Source organism: Papio anubis, chromosome 6 (genome assembly GCF_008728515.1).
Source record: "Papio anubis isolate 15944 chromosome 6, Panubis1.0, whole genome shotgun sequence".
Taxonomy (NCBI): domain Eukaryota; kingdom Metazoa; phylum Chordata; class Mammalia; order Primates; family Cercopithecidae; genus Papio; species Papio anubis.
In genome coordinates, this window is record NC_044981.1 from 154,051,633 (window position 1) to 154,079,380 (window position 27,748).

At 44.2% G+C, this 27,748-nt stretch overlaps 1 protein-coding gene and 1 non-coding gene across 2 annotated transcripts; one reads left to right on the forward strand and one right to left on the reverse strand.

Moving 5' to 3' along the window:
* The first annotated feature begins 967 nt into the window (after positions 1 to 967).
* LOC110743191 (coiled-coil domain-containing protein 162-like) lies at positions 968 to 27,288 on the forward strand. Its single transcript, XM_021938022.2, has 8 exons — positions 968 to 1,929; positions 3,329 to 3,378; positions 3,697 to 3,873; positions 13,657 to 13,771; positions 14,841 to 15,006; positions 19,529 to 19,667; positions 24,689 to 24,842; positions 26,705 to 27,288. The coding sequence occupies exons 1-8, from the start codon at positions 1,870 to 1,872 to the stop codon at positions 26,807 to 26,809; spliced, it is 966 nt and encodes a 321-aa protein (XP_021793714.1). The 5' UTR covers positions 968 to 1,869; the 3' UTR covers positions 26,810 to 27,288.
* LOC116275598 lies at positions 10,747 to 10,850 on the reverse strand. Its single transcript, XR_004184713.1, has one exon. It is a non-coding gene; the product is annotated as a small nucleolar RNA U13 (small nucleolar RNA).
* Positions 27,289 to 27,748: the final 460 nt, after the last annotated feature.

The following is a 27,748-nucleotide window of genomic DNA, read 5'->3' on the forward strand; positions in this document are numbered from 1 at the left end:
TATAGACGGCTCACTGATAGCCCCAACTCCAAAAGTCCCAGCTACTCTCACTCATTCTCCAGAAAGATTTCAGGCTACCAAAAGGTACTGTACCTGGTGAGATGGAAGGAGGGATACTGCTTAGAATAACAAAAGTGTCCTCTTTTAAGTCAATTAATAAACAGTATTGGGGGGATTGAAGAAGTCTAAACTCTCGGAGTGACTAGCATCTTATATAAAGACCTTGTACAAATACTGAGAGGGCTCAACTCCTTCCAATATACTCCGGTCAATAAAGGGCAGTGAACAGCTCCTCAATTTAACCTCTTCTCTTTTTCCTCCCCCTTCTCTTTTCTCTTTCACTTCCATTCTTCTCTCTCTGTATATTTTTCAGACTCCAAAGAGTGTATATCACAAGGAAGGCCTTTCCAAATTCTCCAAATCTATTTAAATTGAGAAGCACAGAACTGTCCTCACTTTTTTGTTTGTTTGTTTTGGAGTCTCGCTCTGTTGCCAGGCTGGAGTGTGCAGTGGCGTGTTCTCGGCTCACTGCAACCTGCACCTCCCGGGTTCAAGTGATTCTCCTGCCTCAGCCTCCCAAGTAGCTGGGATAATAGGCAAGCACCACCGCGCCCAGCTAAATTTTTTGTATTTTTATTAGAGATGGGGTTTCACCATGTTGGCCAGGATGGTCTCATTCTCCTGACCTCATGATCCGCCAGCCTAGGCCTCCCAAAGTGCTGGGATTATGGGTATGAGCCACCACACCTGGCCTTTTTTTTTTTTTTAAGATGGAGTCTTGCTCTGTCACCCAGGCTGGAAGGCTGGAGTGCAGTGGCCTGATCTCAGTGCACTGCATCCTCCGCCTCCCGTGTTCAAACAATTCTCCTGCCTCAGCCTCCCGAGTAGCTGGGACTACAGGCATGCACCATCACACCTGGCTAATTTTTGTATTTTTAGTAGAGATGGCATTTCACCATCTTGGCCAGGCTGGTCTTGAACTCCTGACCTCAAGTAATCTGCCTGCCTCAGCCTCCCAAAGGGCTGGGATTACAGGCATGAGCCACTGTGCCCAGCCTGTCCTCACTGTTCTAACAAAGATTCTAACATTGCTTAGAATAATAGGATGGTGAATTATTGTCAGAGAAGCATGGCCTCTCCAGAGACATGTCTACAAATCAGAGATGCCCTATTCTGTGTGGATCTCTTTTCACCATGACAGAGAAAGAGAGACATTCATACTCTATAGTATGAATTACTTTGTAATACTCTGTATGATACTCTGTCCGAATATTCTGTAAATCATACTCCGTAGTATGATTAGTCTGAGTATTTTATCGGGGCCTACCAATGACACTCTAATTGAATTCTGGCAAATTTAGAATAAAAAATAATAACAGGCAAAGCAACTCTGCTACTCAAGATGCTGTTAGTCTGACACATGGCCAGAGTTCAAGTGTATTAAAGTCCACATTTCCAATGTGTAGATGGAAGATTTAAGACCAATATATCAAGTCAAGAGGACCTTGGGAGTTCACTTCAATCTAAATATTCCTACAGTCAAGGCTAGGAGAATGCAAAGGGAGACGGGTAGTACAAACACTGGGCTTAGGACTGAAAAAGGACTGCTGAAGCACGCTTCAGGCACATGGGGTCCCCAAGCAGGATGTGACACATCCGCATCCCTGGTGAATAATCAGAAACACCTGAAGCAGGCAAGAACCATGGAGACACAGCCACCTGCCCTCCTGCTGCAATGCCCGTTATACACATTGTCTTTCTGATTCATATCCACATACCTCCTGCCTTGGGCTCCCATGTTTCTGTTCACTTGTCAGGGCTCCAGAGGCCTTTGTGTCTATTCAACTGGAAAAGGTGGGGCTGCGGGACATGATGCTGAATGCCTTCCTCCTGAGGAAACAAACCATGGCTGACAGAATGAAGAGCCCTGTGAGTGTGTAGTGACAAATGCTGCCTAAAGCTCTGGTCCTCTTTTGTATTTAAGCAAATGAAAATTCTTCACTTGGAATCTGTTGATCTGATGCTTTCAACCTATTTGACTAGGACCATTAAAAATATATTGTAAAGAAGTGAAAAGGGAAGTTGAATAAGAAGTAGAAAGGAATCAGTTCCAGTGGATTACAGTCATGCTTTAAAAATGTATGCATTTTCCCAATGCTGCATTTTGTTTTGTCACTTTCTAAATGAACTAGTTTCAGCACCTGCACTGGAACGTTCGCCTACTCTTGAGTGACCCACAGGGGTTCGGGGATCAGACAAGGTAAACAATGGCTCTTACCCATCCGGTCACCTGGTAACCATCTGGCTATCTTGGTTTTTCAGACACTACCACAATGTTTGTGTTTAAAGGTTTTTATATGAGCCTAATCTGTTGAAAAATACTAAAACTAAAAACTTTAATCAGTAAAAAGTCTTCCTTCATTTTGCAAATATCATTTCATTATTAATTTTTTGATGAGAAAATCATTATGGTAATACATAGTTATTTAGGAGGAAAATGACAAGATTTATAATTCTAGGCTTTCTTCCCTACTTGTGACTTTAAAGGAAAGACTTAAATTTACCTAATCTAGTTCTACAGATGGGATATGATGAGGGCCAGCAATTACTGCTCAGCCATAATAGAAGCAAAGGGTCCCTTCTAATAAGCAATTCTCAAAAAATATTGACCAAGTGGAAAAAATATAATCATTCATGAACTGACCTTCAGGATTATTCAACACCTATCAGATCAGAAAGAGCTCAGGCAATATAATTACCTGTATTAATTGTGTCAGGGTCTGGGGACTACTTACTGGCTAATAAGTTAACCTGTTACTGTTCCATGGATGCTGACAGAAGGCACACAAGACTCTTTTGTCAGAGACAAAGAATTTTATTATGCACAGCAGAGTAGGCAATATGATCTTCATGTTTGTGTCAGTCCCACGGGGACAGTGTGGAGGAGCCTACGTGCAGGTAGTGGCTTGTGTCACAGTGAAAATCAGTGAGCTTGGGGAACCTACCGCTTTTATAATAAGCCTGCTCTTTTTCCTGGAGGGAGACATTACCTTATCGCTCAAGACTGCTCTCTGCAAACACAACCCTGAGAAATGGTTGTGAGGTAAAGTGTGATCAGAGCCTTGCATCCTTGGCATACTCAGCAAGATGGGTAGGAGCGGGAGAGAGACACAGAGGAGTGCCTCCCAACAAGCTTAACCTAGAAAGAATGTCTCAGCTCTGTAGCCTTTTCCTGCTTGAAATTTGCTTTAAGTTTGTACACATGTACTAGGGTGGGGAGTTCTTATAGCCAACTGTCTACTAAAAATATCATTCTCCTTTATCACAGGATGAAATTGGAAAAGTCAAGAGAGATGTTATAGTTGAATATTGTCAGAAGTAAGTATAGTACATGTGAATAACACATGCTGATTTCTCTGACTCTGAATGTAATAACTAGCAGTTTTATTGGGTAAAATCAAGTTAAACTGTCCTTTGACATGCATAAAAGCATCGGAAGTGAAGGATAGGGGTCGTTATGAAGGGGTTCATGCCTCTGCCTTCAGGCCATAGCCACCTGACCCAAATGGAAATTTCTTCTTGATAGAAGTACTCTTTCTCTTTGAAAAGTCCTCCAGGGATGTAGATCCTGGAGCTTCTGTGAGAGGTGGAAGAATTTGGATTCTCCTTCTGGACATCCTGTCTTCTGACTTTCAGGTTTAACCACCGCATGTCTCACTATGCTCTTCGGGGTCAGATCATGGCATACTGCAATAGCCTGAGAAATCTTCTGGAAGATTTTCCTACCATCAGGGACACCTTTTTCATGGTAGGGCAACCACAAGAGAAGAAGGGGTTGAGAGACTCCAAGGAGGGCCTCAAGGCTGACCCCAGGTGCGTAATTTCCTTCAGTGTTTATTACTCTCCTTCCCTGGCCCTACTTCTCCCTGGCGAGAGGCATGTTAAGTTTAATATTAAACCTTTCCTCCCTTTACTGCACTTGACCTTGATCTTCTTGTACAAAAGGGTAAAAGGAAGAGTTAATACTCCAAGAATAAGAGTATCTTTGTATTTGAACCCAGAAGGGGTTCCTTGTATATGGGCTGTTTGACTGCTTTTTCAATCTATGCAGTTTTGTTTTCCCTGGGGAGCCCAGAAATTTTTAATCAGTCACAACCCTTTACATAGCCAGCATCTAAAATAATCAAACAAATAAGTAAACTTGATCTTGAGCTGTCCTGGCTTCAAATATTCTGCTCAATGGAGTAGAAGAAATATTGAGAAAAAAAAAAATGATATACCAGTGCCTTGGATAAATCAGTGTCCTTCTGTTTATAATGTGTGTGTGTATATATATATATACACACACACATTATATTAGTGATATTAAGTGATAAGAGCAGAGCTGCTTCCATACATACCATGCATTATCCAGTTTTCCAAATTTTCTTAACTCAGCCTACCTAGAGTTCACCTACCTGGATGGAGGAGTTAGCGTATCTGTGCAGTCAGTAACCACACTTTCTTAAAAAAAAAAAAAGGAGCTGCTATATGGTTATGTAGCCTCCAAACAGAAGCAAAAACACCCTGTAGGGTGAGCTTACCTCATTCCTCACTCTTCCCCTTGTAGCATGGAACTTGAGTAACAGTAATACTTAATACATACGATCATAAACTGGATAGATGGAAGGGAATTGAAAGATCATTTGTATCAGACCACTTTCCCCCATTCATTCATGCAGGTTTTACTCAACCATCATTTATTCAATGCCTACTTAGCATTAGGCACTTTGCTATGTGCTAGATTTACAAAGGTAAATAAGTCATTGACTCTGGAAATAAATTCAGTCTAGTGGGGGAAAGCTCTATAAACAAACACGTAACTTCAAGAATAACATGTAAGAGGTATGCGAAGAGGTCTGTGAGGACACAAAAGAGGCAGTGTTTTATTCTACCCCAGGGTTACAGAGAGGAATTTAAAGACAAAGTGATAGGAAAGTTGGAGTTCACCAGGAAAATGGGGCTGATAGAACAGGTTAGAGAATGCAAGAAGTCCTTACGCCCTTGACTGACTGATGGCTAACTACCAAAATAGTGGCCAGTCCCACCTTGATACTTATGAGATGCCAAGTTTATGGATACCAGTGATTGGTTTCATGAGCTCAGCCATGCTTTCACTTGGGTAGATGTCAGTATTTGCCGAATGGAAAAATGCATCTGAGAGAAGAGTGGAGGCAAAGGTACTTCAGTAGACTATTTTGCTGAAGGGCTTGACTGGACACCTGTTGCCCAGTGAGGCCATAGTGTATCCTCTCATCACAGGAGAATCCTCTAAGACTTCTTAGTGCCATTTTGTCACCCATCCTCTAGCCAAGTTAACTATTTATTAGCCCAGTCTACAGTTCAGATTGAACTTTAAAAATAGTTTAGCCAGGTGCTGGAGCGCATTCCTGTGGTCCCACCTAGTTGGGAGGCTGAGGTGGGAGGATCAGTTGAGCCCAGAAATTCAGGGCTGTACCGCACTATGATCATGCCTGTGAATTGTGACTGCAGTCTAGCCTGGGCAACATAGGAGACACCATCTCTAAAAAATTCAATAAATAAGTTTTTAAAATTAAAAATAGTTTCCAGAAGTCTAACCATGAACTTGCCAACATTTGTGTTTTGGATAAAATGTATTCAGGGAGTCCATTTTTATTTCTGATCTGTTTCATTTGCAGCAACCAAGTAAGTTGATCCGGATATGGAGAGGAGGGAAAAATCTAACTTACAGGTCTTGCTCTATTCCTTTATTATTTCTTGTAGATGCTGTGTGTTTTCTAAAGATTAAGGGAAACAGTGAAGCCTAGACCCCTCAATCATCTTGTCAGTTAATGTGTGATAACTTCAGGGTAGGGTCTTGGGCCAGTAAAGTATGAGCAAAGTGAGTGCCCACTCAGAGCCTGAGTCACACAGTCAGCCAGCAGATGAGCTGCAACTGATATAGGCTCAGTGTTTCTCTCCTACACCCATCTCCTGCTTCCTAAACTCTCTAGATGTTAACATAACCCTTTTAATACACTCATGTAAAAGGGAGTGTAGAGAAAGGAAATTCTGTCTTATGTGAAAGTTTGGAAAAGTACTGTATAGGACTCTTCTAACTCCAAAGTCAGTGGTTCCATGCACTGAGGAACGACTAATGAAAATTAAATATCAGCCACAAGAGGATGTGGTGGAGAGAGACATGGACTGGGAGTCAGAATATTTGGACTTTGCCCAGCTCAGTCATATGTTGCCCTGAGGTCTTGGGCAAATCACTTGTCTTCAATTTCTGGGCCTCAATCTCTTCATCTGATGACTGAGGAAACTGAAGAAGCAGCTCTCTGAAGTTAAACATGTTATGATTCTTGGTGGTAAGTTATCTAGAGCATGATTCCAAGGAATAGGACTGCTGAAGAAATGCTTTATGGAAAGGGACCATTTTTAAGACTGCTGAGGACATGGCAAATAGGAATCTTCCCAAGCCAGAGTTAACTAGAGATGAAGGGACAGAGTTGAGGAGTGAGGACCATAGAGGAAAGAGGTCCTCATCTGATTCATAAAATAAGGGGTTGAGTTAGAATGAGGATAAGAAATAAGGTTTATTCTAAATGTCAGTTCAAACAATGCATTAATGGCCCTGCTAAGGATTCTGAGGCATCTCAAGTTTGTGAGAGTAATTGTAATTGATTGGCAATGTCTGCCATGCTCAAGGAAAGGCAGAAAAGTAATTTCCATGCTATGGGTTTGCCATCCTTGACTAGAAGAGCCCTACTTAATTCTGCAAAGGCCGTAATGTACTGTGTTTGGTTTAGCAAAGACACCCCTGTCCCGGTAGAAGAGGAGCCAAGGGGAGCCCTCTTCCTAAGCAGGAAGTCCCTTGAGGGTTCCATTCCCTTCATGGCCCTAGAGGAGACTGGAGTCTGGAGCCTAGGATGACACTCCAATCCACTCCAGGAGCAGCTGCATTTGCTGATGAACAGAGAGAGGATGCTAACATTAATTGAGCCCTTACTTTGTGACAAGTAGAGCCACTGTCATCTCATATAGTTACTTTGTGCAAATTAGAAGGCAGCACCCCTTCATCTGGGCAGCTGTAGTCTCATACCAGGGAAAAGCATCTAGTAAGTAAAGTACAGGTTGGATCTTGGCCATCGCTTGTTGCCTCAGGGTACAACCTGAACAACAGTATATGGCAGCCTTGGTATCAAGTGCTGGTCCTTCCCCAGCAACGGGAAATAGGTAATTACAGTAGACTGTGATAAAGAATAAAGTAAAATAAATGTTTAATGAAAGCACCCACCAAGAAATAGTATTATCTGAAGGATTGGGTTGATGGGAATGGGGAGCAAAAAAGGCTCCAGGGAAGAGGGGATGCTTAACCTGGGTCTTGAATGACAACTAGTGCTCCAGGGAGACAGGGAAAAGAAATTCAGCTCAAGCTGGGACAATTGCATGTATAAAGGAACAGAGGTGTGAGACAGCATGTGGACTTGTGTGGGACTCATATCCGGAGTTTGTGAGGGCAGCAATGGGAAGTAGAATGTATTGAGGGTTGAGGAAAGAGCCAGAAGTCTGTGTTTGTCCTTCAGGTCATTGGGAAAAGTGGAGCAAGATGATTGTCAGTGACATTATGTAGGAAGCTACTAAAATTGTAGAGACAAGAGATGTTTAGAAGGTGAAATCAGCTAGACCAGATGGCGGATATAATATGAAGCTGAGGGAGACGGAGGAATCTAAGATGTCACTCAGAATCTCTGGCTTGGGTGAATGAGAAGACAGCAGTGCCCTTATTGTTAATGGACACAGACTTTCAGTTTTAGAAGACGAAAAAAGTTCTGGAGATGGATGGTAGTGATAGTTGCACAACACTGTGAATGCACTCAGTTCCATGGAACTATACACTTAAAAATGGCTAAATGACTGAGAGGTGGGCCCTGGGGTGGCCAGCTGGGCTCGGAGCCGAGCAGGGTCAGGATGGACGAGGACGTGCAGACCACCCTGAAGATCCTCATCATTGGCGAGAGTGGGGTGGGCCAGTTAGCCTCCTCTTGAGGCTCACAGATGATACTTTCGATCCAGAACTTGCAGCAACAATAATATGATTAGCCAACAGTATGATTAGAACGTATGCCAAGTGAAACAAAGGGATCATTGTCACAGAAGTTGCCTCAAATTCCAGTTGTCTGGAAAGCAATGTAAAGTGGACCACCTGCCACAAAAAATATACTCAGTGAGCTACAAGCAAGTTTTGGGGACTTCCCAAAACCAGTGAAAACTTCAACTAAAAGTAGAATTTCAAAGTACTGTAATTTGGTTGGAAACCAACCCTCCAAATCAAACATGAACATCAATGTTTATACTGAACAGCCTCATGTGGTAGACACAAGATTTGTGTTATCGACTTGAATGTTACCAAGGGTTCACGATTTCCGGCATCCGTTGGTGTTCTTTCTTTCTCTTCCTTTCTTCCTTCCTTTCTTTCTCTCTCTCTCTCTCTCTCTCTCTCTCTCTCTTTACTTTGAGATGTAGTTTTGCTCTTGTTCCCAAGCTGGAGTGCAATGGTGTGATCTCGGCTCACTGCAACATATACCTCCTGGGTTCAAGCAATTCTTCTGCCTCAGCCTCCGGAATAGCTGAGATTACAGGCATGCACCACCATGCCTGGCTAATTTTTTTTTAATTTTTAGTAGAAACAGGGTTTCACCATGTTAGCCAGGCTGGTCTCGAACTCCTGACCTCAGATGATGCACCTGCCTCGGCCTCCCAAGGTGCTGGGACTACAGGTGTGAGGTACCATGCCCGGCCCCAATAGTGTTAATTTAAGGAAGTTCGATTGGCCAGGTGTGGTGACTCATGCCTGTAATCTCAACACGTTGGGAGGCCAAGGCAGGTGGATCACCTGAGGTCAGGAGTTCGAGACCAGCCTGGTCAACATGGTGAAACTCTGTCTCTACTAAAAATGCAAAATTAGCTGGGTGTGGTTGTGGGCACCTGTAATCCCAGCTGCCGAGATCATGCCACTGCACTGCAGCCTAGGTGACAGAGCAAAACTTGCCTTAAAAAAAAAAAAAAGAGAAAAGAAAGAAAGAAAGAAAAAAGAGAGTCGGATTAAGTAGAGCAAACCCAGCTGTGAGGCAAGGACCCGGTCAAGTAATCATGCAGTGCTTTTGTTTGGGTTCTCAGAGCAAGTCTTCCTCATCCCTCCCACTTTCTCCTGACCTCCCTGTAAACCTGAACTACCAGATACCTCAATTTTCTTCAAGGCCAGAGTGTTCTTAATGTTGCTAAATTGGTTGAGGAAGTGGGTTGAGCCACTCTTGCTCTGCATGTTTTCCTCAGGGTGCTCTTCAGGCAGTTCAGCAGCCACATGGCTTTGGCCTGCAGGAGTAACTGGCCCATTACCTAGGCCAGTTACATTTCAAGATATGTCCTCCAAAGAAGCCGATCAGACATAGTGGTTGTAACTCAGGTCGAATGTTTTGTCCACTTGCCAGGCATCCAGGAACGGGTTGGGGGACACACAGAGCCTCTTGTACCTCACGCACACCTACTCGAACTGGATCTGGCTTCCGTTTCCCTGTGTCACACGTAGATCCTGCTCCGCGCTGTCCAATTTACTGACCTCGCAAAGATGTCCGGTTCTGGCAGTGGGTTGCTGTGGGAGCCCACCAGAATCCAGGTGAAACTGGCCTGGGTGCGCCTCCTGGAGGCGGAGAGGTGGTAGGAATTGTTGGTGGTGAAACAGCCCCTGCACAAAGTGTCTCTCCGCCTTGGCCCGGCTCCCCACCGGTGCACTGCTCCTCCAGATCTTCCCCTTCGTCCTTGGGCAGGTGAAGGAAGCCGGTGCCCAGCGCGGCCATCAGCATCATGGGCGCCAGCAGGACGATCCAGTGGTGCGCATCCACCTGCCACCCTGGCCACTGGAAGAAGAGCGGTGCCTCCAGGCAGTCAGTGTGGCAGTGGCGCCTGCAGACCGGATCCCCGGGGATTCCACCTCTGGCAGAGGAGCGTCGTCCCCTCCAACACCGGGGATGGCTACGGCCCCTGCCCCTGCCCTATCGACGGTCGCCGCTCCGAGGGCTGCCCTGAAGCCCCGCCCGGCAGCAATTCCGGTTCCTGATCCGACTCCGGGACCTCCCCGGCCCCGAACCTTGTGGCGTCAAGCTACGCTCTGTCTGGGACCCCTGCGGCCTCTTGGAGCCTGGCCCCGGCCTCCCCTCTGACTCGGACCCCGGTTTCGGCTCTAACCTTGGCCAGACCCCAGCCTTGTTGCCCAGTCCCGCTTCCTGGGCGGCGACTCAGTCTCGGAGTCCAGCTGCGCCACGGCCTTAGAGGAGCTGAAGCCTGTTTCCGGGAAGCACAGGCGGCGCTCTCACTCGGCACAGCGGGTGAAGCAGCAGCTGCCGGCGGAGCTGCCACCTCTGCCCTACCCAACGGCTTCCTGGAGAAATTCTAGGGGAGCCTGTGTGAGTGCCCCTGGAGCGCAGGCGGCGTGGGGAGCAGGTGGTTGGCCCCGTTGCCCAACTAATCTGAAATGTATTGGTGGCGTGCCTGGCCTCTCAGGAGGTTCAGCAAATACAACGAACACTTCTTCAAGGCCATCAAATGCGTGCCTGTCCTAGGAGACTTGCAATGTATTGGGAGAATTTGGGTGTTTCTCCCCCCAACACATAAACGGCACAGAAATTCCACGTGTCCTGAGCTACAGATTTTACCTTTCTTGGAGTTCACCCAGTAGCAGTTTGAGGTCAGACAGGTAGTGTGATGACGTTGTACCAAGGTTCGAGAGTAGCACATCTCACACACATGTGTGAACACCCAATTGTCAGGCTCATGAACTACAAAAGAATTCTAAAGTCTTTTAAATAAACTTCCACTCCTGCTCTGAAAAAACAAACAAACAAACAAAGGCTAAAATGGTAAATTTTGTGTTATGTATATTTTACCACAATTTTTTTAATGGAGGGGAAAAGATGATTATATCATTAGGACAAAGAGATGTGGAGGGAGATGAGAAATCACAGCTCAGAAGCCTCAGCTGTGTCCACCAGCCTCTCAACAGGCTCAGGTGCTTCTTGTTGGGCATCCTCTGCACTATGGTACACTTCCATTAGCCATGCTGCTACCACAGTGTCATGGTTCCCAGCTGCCTCTGGAAGGTAAGAGCATGGAGGGCAGAGGATGTCTTCATTTTGTATCCCCGGTGTGCACCTCTGACTTTGACACTGGTTGAAAGGGAGGGTGTATGTGTATTAGGGGTGAGGGTTGGGGAAATAGGCCATCAGGAAGGAGAGGGAGTTCCAGCAGTGGCCTTTAATTTGATCATGAAATAGCAGACCGTGTCATCATCTGCTGGCAGGAATTTGGTATGGGGGCCTTAAAGAAGGCTTGAAATCATGAAACAAGAAAATGGGCACTAGAGCTGATCAAAGGAAAGGAAAGGAAAGGAAAGGAAAGGAAAAGGATTGTTCCGGGGTGACATAGCTCAGGCTGGAAACCATTTCCATCAGTAGAATTAGCAGTGTGATTTCCTCCAGCTGTGCTCAGCGGCATGCCGTCAGAAACAGCAAGCTGAGCAGTTGGAAGGACCCAGAACTGGGGCTTTGATAGGTAGATGGGTTGTGAGTGCAAAGCAGCAGAGAATTGAAGGTGCTGGGGAGAGAGTGCTTCGTGTGCTTGACTGTGAGATCCAGTCTGGGTAGGGAAGGGAGTGAGGTCAGAAAGGAGCTGACAGATGGAAAGGGAGACCAGAGGACTGGATGATGTCAAGGAACCTATTTTGGAATAAAGGAAGGGAAGTTTAGTGAGAGTGGATGACTCAGAAAACTGTAGGAATAAAATATGGGACTGGGAAAGTTAAGACTTTGGAGGTGATATGGTTTCAGAGGATAATGAAGTCTTGGGTGTGGCCCAGAAGTGGTCAGCTGAAGGGGAATGAAAGGGGACAGTGTTGAACAGGTTGGGGAACTGCCAGGCCAGATAATTGGCAGGCCATCCACAAGGGGCAGGGCAAGTCTCCTTGTGGGGCTGAGAACCAGGCTATGCTTCATGTACTGAGCACCTAAAGCTTTCTGCAGTCATCTCTGCTCTTCTCAGACGATGGCTGCTCACTGCAGGAAGGACTGGAAATGGCAGGAAATAACAGGTAAGAAGTAAAGGATAGCACTTGGTAGAGGGCCCAGTGGCTCCAAGGACACATGTGCTTCTCAGAGGCTAAGGAAGGAGATGCAGACCCTGCAACTTTTTAGTTTTGATATTCATTGTTACCTCTAGGCAGGAATGAGCACGGTGAACTGAATAATAGAGATGAGACTGGATTACGCTGGCTTTGGTCTGTTTCAGGACAGGAATTGTTTGACTTTGTGGTTGCTAAAAGACAGGCAATTCTCCAAACTAAGACCATACTTTATTCCTGAGCTGAGAATTAACTGATTAAAATCCTGAGACTTATGTTTATTGTAGCACTATTCACAACAACCAAGATATGGAATCAACCTAATAACCCACAAATCAGTCACTTGCAGCAGCACGGATGCACCAAGGATTTTCCATCAGAAAAAACAAGGCATTGATTGATGTAAAATTCAGGATGGAGGTTCATCTGGGGGCCACCAGGGAAGTGCATATCAGGCTTCAACATTCCTTTTCTCAGGCCGGGTGGTGGGTACCTGGGCTTGTGTGAATCCTTAAACCAGACATATATGGACAATATGTTTATATATAAACCTGCAACAAAGAGCCGACTAAACGAAGAGATGACTAACCTTATTAAGAAATAATAAGGTATTTGGAGGAGGAGGAGAAAGGAGGAAAATAACACCAGAAGCTGGAGAACCTGGCAAGAAATGTGGTGGCAAGGCAAGAGAAACAGAGCCTGGTTTTGGAGCCCAGATTCTACAGCTGGACAGATAGATGTGCATTTGAATTCTCTCTTTTTTTCTGAGACGGAGTCTCACTCTGTCGCCCAGGCCGGAGTGCAGTGGTGCGATCTCTGCTCACTGCAAGCTCCACCTCCCAGGTTCAGGTTCATGCTGTTCTCCTGCCTCAGCCTCCCAAGTAGCTGGGACTACAGGTGCCCGCCGCTGCGCCTGGCTAATTTTTTGTATTTTTAGTAGAGATGGGGTTTCACCATGTTAGTCAGGATGGTCTCGATCTCCTGACCTCATGATCCACCTCCTCAGCCTCCCAAAGAGATGTGCATTTGAATTCTAACTTCATCTTTTAGGAGCTGGGTAGATCTCCATAACTTCTCAGGGCATCAATTTCCTCAGCTGTGAAAGAGGAACAAAAATAGATCCATCCTGAGGTTGCCAGATGAATTAAGTGACATAAAATATGTACCACCTAGTGTGGTGCTGGCCATCTAATTCATGGTCTTCCTGTCTTTTCTCACCACGCCTTTCCCTCCCTCCATCCCCACTCCTTCCCCCACGCAGCTCTGGCTAAAATCAGCCTAACTGCTCTTCTTCCTGTTGAGTTATTTATGAACTGGCCACCTGGGAGCGACATGAAAAGGGCTGCTGCCCTGGGGTGTGGATGCTGGGCCTGTGGTGACAGGCCTGTGTGACAGAGGGCGGTGATCCAACAGGGTCATTCATGACGCCTCTTGTTTAGAGGGAAATGCGTGCTATGGATCCTTTTTTCTAACCCTTGCAGATTTCAGCCCCGGCCACGATGTTTGCTGTCAGCGGATGGAAAAGTCTTCCTCAATTTATGGTTCATACCCCATTCTTTTGAAGTGCTGATTATGTTCAAAACTCTGCCAGAAAAGGTTTGTATTTTTTTGTATGTGTGCCAGAATGGAAACTGGCTGGGTTTTGTCTCACAGTTAAACGTATCAATTCCAGAGAACATGCCTTGTTTTATTCAGACATCTAACTACAGAAATCTTTTTCACAGAAGCCTTTTCTGCTTTATCATAATCTGTCTTGGGCCTCACTATGCTATGATTTATCTCTCTCACTGGTCACTAATGAACCCTAATTCAAGCCTCTGACATTTCTTATTAATCTTCAGTTTCCTTCCAACCCTTCCAAAAAACCCCACTGATGCTCTGAAGCGAATGAGAGGTTGAGATCACACCTTGTAACTCAGGGTTAGTGTTTTCTGAGGGGTGCTCTGTGTACCTCACTTACTGATCAAGGGCAATGTTGGTAACAATTTTTTAAAAAAGAAAACATAGAAACACATAAAACATAAGTATTTGCTAAAGAAATAAATTGCAATGTTGAAAATGGCATTTGGGGAATATTCTGATTTTTCTTTGTAAGTGAAATCCTGTTTAGCAACCTTGGTTTCTTACCCCTACTTTCATTGAAGAAGTTTCAGGTTTTTATTTTTAAAAATATGGAAATACTACCTTCTGCAGTTAGATCATAATTTTTCACTTTTCCTCCACTTGGACATGGATATATAAGATCCATGGGTTAATTTTCAGTCATGTGTTGGTTTAAACAATGTTGATAAATATCTATACCTTGCTTACAGGTATTCCCTCAAGATAATGTTGTCTGAATATGAGTCCCTTCTATGAATTGATTTGTGACCCTTGTAATTCATTGATGGCCATACAAACATTTTGTTGTGTTCATGGCCTTCAGTGACTTTAAACAAACACGTTGCTTTAACCCCTCATAGGCGCTCCGTTGTCCAAGGGCATGTAACCCTGGTTCATGAATAGGTTTATTGTTCCTTTTCTGATATTATCCTGTATATACTGTGCCAATGTTTATTGAAATATTCTTGTTTAAAGATATCGTCCCCATTCAGTGTTCATATGTCTTTATATGCCTCTTAGAAACGTCCTATAATGTATTTCCTTGTATTGATTTTATCCACAGGCAGCTTTTAAAGCCTTAAAGCGAACTCTACAGCTGATAGCTCCTCTGCATGATATCGTGGCCTACCTTGTCAGTTTTGCTAAGCTTGGCAATTGTGCAGCATGTTTTGAATTTCCTCTAAATCCCAACCCTTTGAGAGGAGACTGGGGAGGAACTGAGGGCATTGGTGAGTGATTAAAGGTGATTCAAATCACCTTCAGTATTCACTGGAAGTTCTATGAAGCTCTTAATACTCGGAAAGACAGAACTACAATATAGTCTCATAAATGACAGCAATCAGAAGGGCAAAGGAAGAGTCCGAACTGTCTTATAGACTGTCTCCACACTGCACAGCTATCTGCTTGATTCCGCATTCACGGGCTATACCACAAAGTGCACCAAGTCAGGAGTCGGGAGGCCTGGGTCTTACTCTGCCTCTGCCACTTGGTTACTGAAAGCTGGGTACTTTACTCTCTGGGTCTCTGCTTGTCCATCTATAAAATGGGGTGATAGTATCTGTCTCATACAGATGTTCTGTGGATTGAAATTTATGTCAAAATTCTAGGATATATAAGCCCCCATTAAATATTAGTTTTCTTTTGTTCCCATTTCCTTCCTGGCCTTCATAAACTCACATGGCAAGGTCAGAGCCAATCACTCCCTATTAAGAAGCTTGTAAACAGCCCTTGGTTAGCTATCAATGACCTAAAAGTCTTTGTGGTAAGAATGATTGAGGCTTTAGTTTTATACGCCCAGTGCTCATCAGCACAGGTTATATTATAAGATAAACACATGAGGTGAATTAAAAACACTGAAATGTTTACTAAGCTATGTTTATCAGAATCAGGGAAAGTAATCTTGCCTTAATAATGTGACTACCATCCAAATAATGTCACTGGTCACGTAAATATCAATTAATAGCAAAATACTATAGTAGCCGGGGATTTAAAAGAACAAGAAGAGCCTAAGAAATGAGGCAACATGCCTGTTTAAACCTAATGCTCTTAAAACAAATGTCAGAGAATCTGAGGATATTCCCCTGTGGCTGGTTGGTGCATAAAGGAAACACATTTGTAGGAGACCTTGGAGCTGGTGGCAGGTATATTTGCGTTGTGCTAAGGAACACTGAAGGGCTCTGTAAACATTTAGATGTGGACACAGGGAAGGGCATGCATGCTGATCTGGGAGGAGGATAATGCCTGTGTCTAGGAGCAGCAGGATAAAGACAGAGTGGTAGTGGTGCCACCTCAGCAGAAGGCACAGAATTGTTGCAGAGTAATGAGCTGTCAGAGTGACTCACAAGTCTTCAACATAAGCATCCGATTAGAGAAGCTCCAAGCACTCTTAGGTCCTTTCCTTTGACTAGTTTGGGGACTGTTGTAAGTGGGGCTTACTCAGAAAATAAGCTAAGACACTCTTAGCGGGGCTGTTGGATGTCGGGAGGGTGTGGGGGCTGAGCTTTAGCTAAGGCACAGGAAGAAGGAGTGTGGCCAAGAGAAATGTTCTGCCTGCCCTTGAGATGGGGAGGCAGTTGTTACATGGAGATGAGATAGAAACCGGGAGAGCCAGAGCCATATTTCCTGGTGAAGTCACTACACAGGCAGTCCTATAGCAGCTGGGAGTAAAGGGTGCCCCCGGGCAAAACCTCCCCAGATCAGGGAGGTGATCTAGGGTGCTTCCCAGACTGGAGAGGAGCGGACTTGGATCAGTGTAGAAAATAGGAGGGACAGTCCTAGCAACATAAGAAAAGGACACTGGCAAAAGCAGCAGGCAGAACTGCACGTGGCCAGTCCAGAGAAGTGAACCTGCCCATGAACGAACCCATGAGTATGGCTCCGAGGAATCACGGGAAATGAGGCCCAAGTTGAGGACCTGGAATTCAGGAAGAAGGGAATTGTTTTCTTGCCATTTCTGCACTGTGAACCCAGAAACCATTGAGATATGTGGGGCCCAGGCTTTCTGAAGCATGCGGAGAGGCATGCATTGTCATGTTGCACATTTATGCTCCAGGGAGAATGTACAGTTTTACATGCTCTGCTTTGCTCAAAATAAAGAGCAAACTTAAAAAAAAAAAAAAAATCCCCTCCAAGATAATCATCTTTTTAAAAAGACTAGGCTGCTTAGTTCTTGGCCTGTTTCCCAGAGGAGGCAAGAAGAACTAAGGGGAAAGATGAAATGAGAGTCTGTTCCTTTAAGCCATCTCAGAACAATTTAGAGTTAGTTCTAAATTGTTAGTTCTAATTGTTAGTTCAAATTACTTTTGTGGACTTATATGCTTTAAAGTATTTTTAAAACAAATCTTGAGGGAAATTCAAGATTTCAGCTTTTGGTCCTCCCCTTGACTGAAGAAAACAGCTCTTAGATACTGTGGACCAGGTCTGTGGATGCAGCCAAATTCTCTTCTTCCCCGAAAGCCAGTAACTCCCTTTGAAGTCCCCCGTGAAGCAGAGGATGTAATCAGAATGTGAAGGTTTACATTGTGACTTCCTTTGTAAAGGATAAGTAGGCCAATTAAAGCCCAAATACTTCACACTGAACTCAGGGAAATCAGGAATGAAGTGTACGATCTCTGAGTCTTCATGCAGAGACGGGGCCACTGTGACTCCTCTCTCTCTCCCTCTCTCTCTGGCTGTCTGTCTGTCTGTCTTCTCTGATTTCCCAAACAGGACCCTCCTGGGAAAGGCATGAGCAAAGGCTCCTTTCCTGATGTTTCCTGGCACAGGGTTCACCCCAGCCTCACCACCATCGCTGCCTGCAACAACCCTCTGCCCTGTCCCCACCGCCAGGCTGCCTGTCCTGCCACCTTCCCTCCCACCAAGCCTCTTGACTCCATAAAGGAAGGAAAGTCAGAACGAGGATTTAAAGATCAGTAAAATAACAAAGGAAAGGCAGTCCTGCCTCCACATCTGTATTTTAATGATAATACTACATATCAACATACAACAATTTTGCTGGGAAGCGATCACATGCCAAGTGCACAACCAGTAGTATATAAACGATGGAAATGACAGAAAAAAAATCACCTGTAAGCCAGCCACTCTAACAAGTGAAATAATTTTATTTATCTTTACTCCCTTCTAGCCCCTGCCCAAATATATTCCATATTTATATTTTACAGAGCTTTAACCACAGGGTATGTGTAATTTTATATTCTCCTTTTTTCATTGTCATTGCAGAGGATTAGGAAATTTTCCTCTGGTTACAGCATAGCCTGATATTGCTTGTAGACCGAACACACTAGGCCTTGAACAAATGAGGCTCCCTGACCACCTCTCCTCCCTCCAATCACCACAAAAGTTCTTGTATAATTCATTCTAATATGACTCTTCTTCTGGTGAACTCTTCAGCCCAGTAGGACTATCAGATTTAGAGGAGTCATAAAAAGTTTGCTGATTGGACTCAATTATTTGGGGCTGGAAACAAAAATAAAACAAATTTTGTATTGTATAAAACAGCAAATGGATATGAAATCTGGACTGCTCATCTGTTCTTAAAGCCAAGAGCACATATTACACATGTTAGTAACCATTCTCAGCCCTGGATCTGCCTGATCAAGCTCTCATGGACAGCTTCCCCCTCCCACAACTCTCTGCTTTCTCACTCAGTAGATGCTGGAGCCCAGTACTGGGCTAGGGAGGAAAGAAGGCTGCTTGCATGTGGACCAGCTGTCAAGATAGAGCATCTCCAGAAATGCCCTGTGGGCTTCCTGTCTCACTCCTGCCTTGGACTGTATCAGTTTTCACAATCCTTCTTCTAATAACAGAGATGTCCTCTCAGGGTAGAAAACTATCACTATGTTCACAGGGATATTTCAGACCAGCTGACATTCTGGTAGCCGTGTAAGTGTGAGCCCAAGCATGTTCCCCAAGGGCTCATCACTTTCCACTGTGCTATCCTGTTCTGACTAGCTCCTTCTCTATGCCAATAACTAGGATATATATACCTAGATGCTAGGATGGTCATCCAGACTCAGGCTGGGTTCCACATCCTGGCACTGAGTGCCCCACAAGGCCCCTAAGTTAAATTTTCACCCAAAATGAATATGAATCTATGTATACATAGCCTACTCTTACAGTAAGGATCTAAGAAATAAAGCAAATATGGATCCTCCACATTTGCTCCTAAAATGACTAGAATCTCCTAGAAGGATATGTATGCATATGTATACACATATGTGTATGTATACATATGTTGCATATCTTTATATATACATATATGCACATGTGCTTTTTACTTGCTTTAGATGGTCTTGAATCTTCTTTAATCCATGAGCCAGTGACAGGCAGGGCTGATTTGGATATAGCATGCCAATAAGAGATGAGTGCTGATTCATAATCTCTGATCTCTTCAAGTACCTAACAGATATACTGAGGACTAGATTTTCCTATTCCTTGTCATTTCTCCTTTTTGTTCTATTTCAAGACCATAACCTTATAAATTTTAAAACTTTCTTTCCTGGCCTGTTCTTATTGTACTGAAAAGCAAAGCAAATTTTTATCTTCCTGAGGAAGAAAGGAGACATAAATCAGACCTTTAATTCTAGAGCATAAGGCTTTGCTGGTCTTGCAAAACATATAATTAGTATACCCACAAACAAAACACGGGAAGTCTGATTAGGTGATAAGTATGGGACAAAATGTTGGTTTACTGGTTTAGCTATAGTAGCCTATATTTCACATTGTCAGACTAAAATATTGTCCATCTTCTAGGGTCTGAGCTTCAAGAGCTGCAGAACATGATTGACAGCCTCCAGAGCCCCCAAGACCCTACCCGGGTGGCCCAGGCACTTCTCCTCTGGAGGGAGGTTATGTTTTTGCAGTTTGACGCTGCAGTGAGGCGTCTCATCCGGTAAGGGCTGGAGCACTAATCCTGTCTAGGAAATTCTGCTGTGGAGGTGTTTGCTGAGTGACCATCTAGGGAGGCCACTCTTGGCAAGGTTAGATAATGAGCTTAAAATAGTCATGGGCACAAGCAGATCCAGAACGCCATGGCTACCAAACATGACCTGTCACAAAGGCTGTCTGTGAGAATATGTTCTTATTGGCGAATAACAATCTTGATTTTAGCAAATGTAATTTCAGAACAGTTCATATAATGATTGCTGCTTTCAATGTACACGGGGGTTCTGCTGGAAATAACGTTTTTATACTTCTAAAGATGATTATTTCTAGGGTTTTTTTTTTTTTCAACGTTTGTTTACCTTTCAAAAAGACAGAAGTTTTACTGAACTTCTCAAGCTAACAGAATTGGCTACCAGCGTTAAATTTATAAATAAATCAATCTACCTCTAGCCTTGTAGGTACCATTGTATTAAGTACTCCACATGCAAAAGAAATGTTTTATTTGGGTAATTAATCACGATGCTGATGGGAAAATTAGCTTGGATTAAGATTCATAATGTTTCCAGTATAAATAAGTTTTGTATGAGAGGGAAAGAGGGTTAGCCCTGAAGATCTCTGCTGACTTTTTAATTGTCAAAATTAACTTTTTTAGGTTAGTTCCCCATGTGAGTATTTAGCCACTGAGAGGGCCTCAGAGGGCTGTGCTCTGACCTGTAGGTTGCAGTTGCTTTCCACTGCACTTGCAGGCATCCATGGAGAATGAAAAGGTCGGGGTTGCACTGAACTGTCTTGTTCTTTTTCTACTGTCAATCTTCTTTACTCTGACATCAGAGGACTCTTGGATTTAGAATGTAAATTCAGCAGGACAAAAATCAGGCTAATTTGTTTTCTTTATATTGACAGATAGCTTCCTAAGCTGTAGCTTAGTCAAGCAGGTAAGATGTAAAGCCTCAGACAATTGTCAGGATGGCCATTTGTTAGTCCTCTGGGCTCTGAAAGCCCAAGGTCAGAATTTGCAAGGATTTCACATACTGGTGAAGAAACAGAAATATCCCCCAGAAGTCCTTTTAGGATTTCAGCTACGAAGGATTCCGTTTGGTACTGCTCTCCCAGGGAAACCACTCTGCTTCCAGGAAACCCCCTGGAATTGCCGGGACTTTCTTCGTCCTCACACTCCATCTGCAGGAATGGAGGGCATTGTGTCCTATTTCTGGTTTTATATGTTTTTCCGTGACCCTCTGGAGAGAATCACCCAGACGGTTCACCCCACTGTGTCCTCCACTGGTTACATTTCCCCAGCCTTTTTTCTTCAGAGCTGTTCAGGTTGTGTGTGTTTGGAATTACACAGCTGGTAAGTGGCAGACCAGATTTAGAGCCTAGGCGTGTTTCACTCCAAAACCCAAGAGCTGTTATGGAGACCAAGTGGCAGCGTGGACAGAGAAGAGGATGCTGAAGAGAAGGCAAGATCATCTTGGGTACTGGCTATGTGCATGCTTCTAGGCACAAAACATTTCACCCTGCCCCTCTCAACCCCCCTCTACTAGCCAAAGGGTTGATGGAAATTGGTAGCTGTCCTCCGATGGGTTGGATCACACTGACCAGGGCCCAGCATTCATCTCTGGACATGTCCACCAACTTGCAGGAGTTATTGATCAGCCAATTCAAGAAATGCCTGAGGATTAAGCTTATCTTTAATGCCAGGTGAATTAATCATGTGCATTGAAGGTAAACGCTTGGGCGACAAAGCAGTTCTATCCAATCTCATCTATTTAAGTCAGGAGTTGGCAAACTACTGCTGGAGGTCTCTGCCGATTTTTGTATGGCCTGTGCACTAAGGATGGCCTTCCTATCTTTAAATGGTTGGGAAAAAAAATGTATAGAAGAATAGTATGTCTCTGCCGATTTTTGTATGGCCTGTGGGGTAAGGATGGCCTTCCTATCTTTAAATGGATGGAAAAAAAAAATGTATAGAAGAATAGTATTTTGTGACCCATGAAAATGATATGGAGTTCATATTTCCACGTCCATAAATGAAACATTGTTGGAACACAGTCATGCCCATTCACCTAGGGATTGTCACCCCTTTCACACTACAACCCCGGAGCTGAACAGTTGCCACAGAGTCCGTAGGGTCTGCAAAGATGAAAACATTTACTGTCTGGTCCTTTATGAAAAAGTTCAGTTTTTCACCCCCTGATTTAAAGAATAGAATTCCTTTGCACTTTAGGTTTGGAAGGAAGCAAAGAAGTCCCTCCAAGGTACTCTATAGCACAGTATAAAATATAGCACATGAAAAGTGCCTCTAGTCTGAATGTATTGTTGATGTTCAGGGTGATTAGGGTAAAAAGGAGAAAGCTGAGGAGATATCTTGGCGATACAACCCTTCCTGCAGCAAGCCTGCCTTAGGAGTACATCAAGGAATTTCTAAAGAAAGCAACTCCAGCCTCTCATTCCTTGAATGTTTGTTGGTTTTCTCTTCATTTTTGTTCTTGAGACAAAGTCTCACTCTGTCTCCCAGGCTGGAGTGCAGTGGCATGACCTCAGCTCACTGCAACCTCTGCCTCCCAGGTTTAAGTGACTCTCGTGCCTCAGCCTCCCAAGTTGCTGGGATTACAGATGTTTACAACCACACCCAGCTAATTTTTGCATTTTTCGTAGAGACAGGGTTTCACCATGTCGGCCAGGCTAGTGTCGAACTCCTGACCTCAAGAGATCTGAGTGCTGGGAGTATAGGTGTGAGCCACTGCACCTGGCGTTCTGTTCATTTTTGAATGTATTTTTATTTTCATGATCACCTACTTAACTCTCTCTAAACATGCAGCTATTTAAGTGTGCTTTGACAGCTGGGTGTGGTGGCTCACTCCTTTCATCCCAGCACTTTGGGAGGCCTATGTGGGAGGATCCCCTGAGCCCAGGAATTTGAGACTTGTGAGCTATGGTTGCGCTGCTGCACTCCAGCCTGGGCAACAGGGATCCTGTCTCTAAAAACAAAAAGAAATAAAAATTTAAAAATAAAGTGTGCTTTGGGTTGTCTGGGGATTCCTGGGAGACACATAGGAGCCTGGGCCCTCACATGAGCAGTGCTGAATGAGGCCACGGCCCTTGTTTTTGGCATCTGAGAAGCAAAGAGCTTTTGCCTGGCCTCCTCTGGGCCACTTTGCAGGTTTCATTAAGTTCTTACCTGGAGGAAAACTCTAGCATGTGCCCTGTGAGTTCCCTGTGGTTCAAAATAGCTTTTACCGATGGCAAGAAGATTAAACTTTCTAATGCCACATTACTGAATCACACTTGGAGTTTAAAAGTGATCCATTTGAGATTTAAAATCAGTTAATGCAAGATTCTCCCTCTTCCCCTTTGTTTTAATCACCTCCTCTTCACTTGCTGGAGAGGGAAGGGTCCTGCCCTAGGGTCATGGGGATGGCCAAACACCCTACCCTGGACAGATGGGGTGAATGACAGATGGGGCGAGTGGTAATTTATTACTCACAGACACAATCCAGAGGAAGAGGACACTGTCCCCCCATACAGGGCCACTTGGGAACAGAGTGAACAAGCAAGGGCTGTGGGAGGCAGGTTTGTAATATCAGGAGAGAGTGATGTTCCGTGCTTCACACAGGAAGGGGTGACTGATTTGAATAATGCTGTGGTCTGGCAGGGAACTGAAACCGCTACTGAAGGATAAGCAGGAATTGCACCTGGTTCCTTTGATAAGGAAGGTCGTTAAACCTGGAGACCTTATCTGTGGGAACAGAGTGGGGAGTGGGGGACCTTGTGGCTAAGCTATTTGAGGCCTCCTGGTTTTGCCAGAAGTCAAGGCAGCACAAATTTTGGACCTTAAGTTTAGGCCTCACACAACACTCTTCTCATTCTACCATCCTCTCAGAGGTGATCTAAGTTTCTGTCAGTGCTTTCAAATCTTCCTGGCAGCTGGGAAGACACAGCCACTTCCTTTATCTCTGCTGTGGGTGAGCTGGCTCACCCCAGGCCTCTTCTGTTTAGCCTGCTGTTCAGCATTCCTCTGGATACCCACGTGTGAGGGTCTTTCTCCCCACTTTGAGGGGCTGCTAGTCTTCCTGGGAGGCCACCTCACAGAGAATCCAAGCAAAACGACCTTCTGCTCTGGGATACCCTCCTCCAACTTATCCAGCATCTTTCCTTAGGCATCCACTAGAACTCAGCTCTAGTAGTCTTTCCTTGTTTAACTCTTATTTCCTTTTAGGCAAGAAAAATCATTCTAATTTATCATGCATACTTCCTTCTCTCTGACTTATGGTATAAATTTCATGCTCCAGTCTTCAGGGTTTGTGGTTCTTGGTATACAAAGCCAAGTTTTGTTTAAAACCAAACAAGAACTTTTCTCCCCCAAACCCCAAGGAGGCTTAAAACTTTAAATTTAGTTTTTATAAAGAAGTGTTGTCTCAGCTTTTGGTCTTAAAATAATTCATTCAATAAACAATTGATAGCTTTTTTCTAGAGCTACAGCTGCACTATTCAGTAGCCACATGTGGCTATTTAATTTAATTAAAATTATTATTAATTTAAATGAAAGAAAATTAAAAATTTGGGCTGGTCTGAGTGCAGTTGTGTTTACAACTAATTGATTACAACCAGTTACAGATTGCTTTATTCTTTCTCCACTCACACTGCTTCGCTTGACTAGCCTTTAAAAAAAGAAAAAGAAGAAAAAGAAAATTAAAAATTCATTCCCTCAGTCACAGTAGTCACCTTTCAAGTGTACAACTGCCACACATGGCCAGAGGCTACTCTATTGGATAGTGCAAATATAGGACATTTCCACCATTGCAGACTGTTCTGCTAGACAGTGCTAGTCGAGAGGATGCCAACCCTCCCCATGAGGGCTATGAACTGTGAAAGTCAAGGGTAATGGGCACGGGGGTTGATGTGGCTGAAGAAGGAACCTGTTAATATCTCGAAATGTTTTCTTGTAACTTTGAGGAAAGTTTTGAACTTTAGAAATGTAAGTAACTGCTTTTAATGAAATGCCCCCCCGACCCCATGTTTTGGTAGAAGAACGTTTTTGGCAGCTGGAAATGTTCCTGCCTACCAGTCTGTCACAGACGGCATGTCCCATGGGCTACCAGCATTGAGCAACTGTCTCAGGAAGAGCATTTTTGCCTCGCAGCTCAGCCTGCCCCAGCCACTGGATCCACGGAGCCTCCAGGTGTGTTTCTGACGTATTTTTATACTGTAAATGGTGTGCTGTGTGTAGGGAATTTAGGCTGTTTGTTTCCATTTGGTTTAGATTCTGCAGGGGCTTTCAAGACTTTAATGCCCTCTGTCTTCACTGGCTCAGCTTCACTTGCACAGTGGAACAGTCCGGGCCCCAGGGCCAGCTGTGATTCCCAGTCAGGGTCTTGGCCTCCAAACACTCAACAGGCTGATCGGGGCAACAGCTTGTCTGTTCACAGTTGATAGCAAAACAAACACTTAATCTTCTCCATGTAATAAATAGTCATGATAGCAATTGCAATGCATAAATGAAGTCAGCAGCTGGGTTTTCAATAGCCCTGGTTATAGCCCCTGTTGTTGAAGGCAAGCCTGGCAACTATTGTTGCTCCTAGGCAGGAACAATATTACCCACCTTCTACAACCAAAGAGTTCAAGATTCAGGAAGGCCAGAGATCGGACTATTCCAGAGTCACGGCAGCACCAGGTTGCAAGCTGTATTAGTTACTTATTGCTGCATAATGATTTACCCTAAAGTTTGGCAGATTAAAGTAATAGACATTCATTATCTCACATAGTTTCTGAGGATCAGGAATCTGGGAGCAGCTTAGGTGGGCAGTTCTGGCTCAGGGTCTCTCATGAGTCAAGATGTTGGCCAGGGCTGTAATCATCTCAAGGCTTGACTGGAGGACAACCTGCCTCCAAGCCCACTCCTATGGTTGCTGGTGGGCACCAGAAGATCCACTTCCAGGCTTATTCACATATGCTTCTCCACCGAGCTTCCTTGCAACACAGTAGATGGCTTCCCCCAGCACAAACAGTCCAAGAGAGAACCTAAGATGGAAGTCACAGTGTTTTTATTACCAGATTTCAGAAGTGACTCTCATCACTTCTGTCATATTCTTTTCACTGGAAGTGAGTCACTAAGTCCAGCACACATTCAAGTAGGGGGGATGGTGCGGAATTAAGCTCCACCTCTTTACAGGAGGAGTATCAAGGAACTAGTGGATATCTCTTTCAAACGACCTCACAATCCCTGGTCTTTCGACTCCAACATTTCCAACTTAATATTCTGATCTTATAGTGCTAAGCCAAGGGACACCAACATTTCTACCTGCAGTGGCTGCAAGACAGTGACTTTGGGCCCAAGCCTTGGCCCTCATTTAGACCCAGAAGACAGGGCTGGACCGTGACCACTGGATCTGCTCTTGCTACCTTTGGGTGTTGCCTGGGATTAGGTGGATACAAGAGTCCTGGCTTCTTGCTGTCAGAATCAACTGCAACTCCAGGACTTGACTAAAACCAGAACCAGGTCTGGAAGTGTAGAATGGGGTCAGATAGGCAGGCTCACTGGTTCCAGGGCTGCACATGGTATCACAAGGGACAGAGGATGCCTTAGCTATTGGTTAGTGATACGGAGGAGACAGAGACTCACATGTAATAATTTGTGGCGCTGGTCTTGAGTTGTTACCTAGAACTGGAGCACAATAGTGATGAAGGACAACTTTTTAAGGTTCCTGATATTGAGAGCATTTGAGTAAATTTATTTTTATTGATTTTAAATGTGTCCCATTGGTGTTACACTGCTCTGGAACTTCTGAACACTGGTGCTGATTAATTACACTGAAATCTTAAGTACTCTTCTGTGTTTCACCATCTGCTGAGAAAACTATTTTAAAAATAGATTATTACTCTCTCCTGTATCACTAGGAGGTTTCAAGAAATACTTCCATGTAATAAATAAGTCATCCAAAATTGTTTTGGGGTGCAGACACAGATATCCTATTCATATACAGATATCTATTAATTTTGAACACAAAGTACAGCATTATCATGTTTATTATTTTGTTCTCTTAGGCATTTGAGCTGTTTCCTTGGAGAGCATTTCTGGAAGATGGAGGACTATTCCCAGCTATGAGTAGCAGCCCAGATACCCTAGAATATAATATGCAGGTAGGATAGGTCTTCTCCATTGTTACAGAGAGAACTGAGTGCAGACTGCAAAGATGGTTGCCATTGGGTCCACAGGTCAGATCCTCCTACTCTCACCCATGATGAAAAATGTGTGAGATAAGCAGGGTGTTTGATTTTGAAGCTGTAAACCTGGGACCACGAGGTGAGTCACATTTTCTTATGATAGAAGAGAAGCATGCTCTCAACTGGCGTGGGCCTGGGTTGTAGACTCAACTGCAGTTCTCGTAACAGTAGTGATCTGGGAGAATGGCCAATCATCTCCAGTCATGGGCTGGGCCTCCTAGAGAAACTCCCAGGCTGGAGGCTCAGAGATGTGTGACTCCTGACCTGTCCATAAACAGTGGTGGGAAGGGAACTTTTTAAAGCAGGACTGGTCAGGAGAATTTCTTTTCATTGTTTTCTTTTCCGCCGTTAACTTCTTTTAAATTGTTAGATTCTTTTCATTATTAAATGTTTCCCCCTGATTATTTAAGTAAATATTGTTTTTATTTAAAAAATAGAAAGCATAGAAAAGTATTAAGAACAACATGAAAATCAACCATAAATACGCTTCAAAACCATATGGAGGTGGGGGAGTGGGTGGATGGGGTGGGACTGGCCACGGGTTAATGGTTCTTGGGGCTGTGTGATAGGAACTTTTCTGTTTGATTTCTATATATTCAAAATTATCTATAAGTAGAACAGGTTTTTTAAGTAAAATAGTAAAAATGGTCTTAAAAAATTTACCATATGGCTGGGTGTGGCTCACACCTGTAATCCCAGCACTTTGGGAGGCCAAGGTGGGCAGATCACTTGAGCTCAGGAGTTCAAGACTGGCCTGGGCAACAAGGTGAAAGCCCGTCTCTACTGAAAATACAAAAATTATCTGGGTGTGATGGCACACGCCTATAGTCCCAGCTACTCAGGAGGCTGAAGCATGAGAATCAC

Bases quoted from the DNA above. Each gene is read 5' to 3' on its own strand.
- LOC110743191 (XM_021938022.2), top strand. From the start codon at position 1,870: ATGATGCTGAATGCCTTCCTCCTGAGGAAACAAACCATGGCTGACAGA. The intron at 1,930-3,328 runs GTGAGTGTGTAG...CCTTTATCACAG, and splicing joins CTGACAGAATGAAGAGCCCT to GATGAAATTGGAAAAGTCAA. The intron at 24,843-26,704 runs GTGTGTTTCTGA...TTGTTCTCTTAG, and splicing joins TGGATCCACGGAGCCTCCAG to GCATTTGAGCTGTTTCCTTG.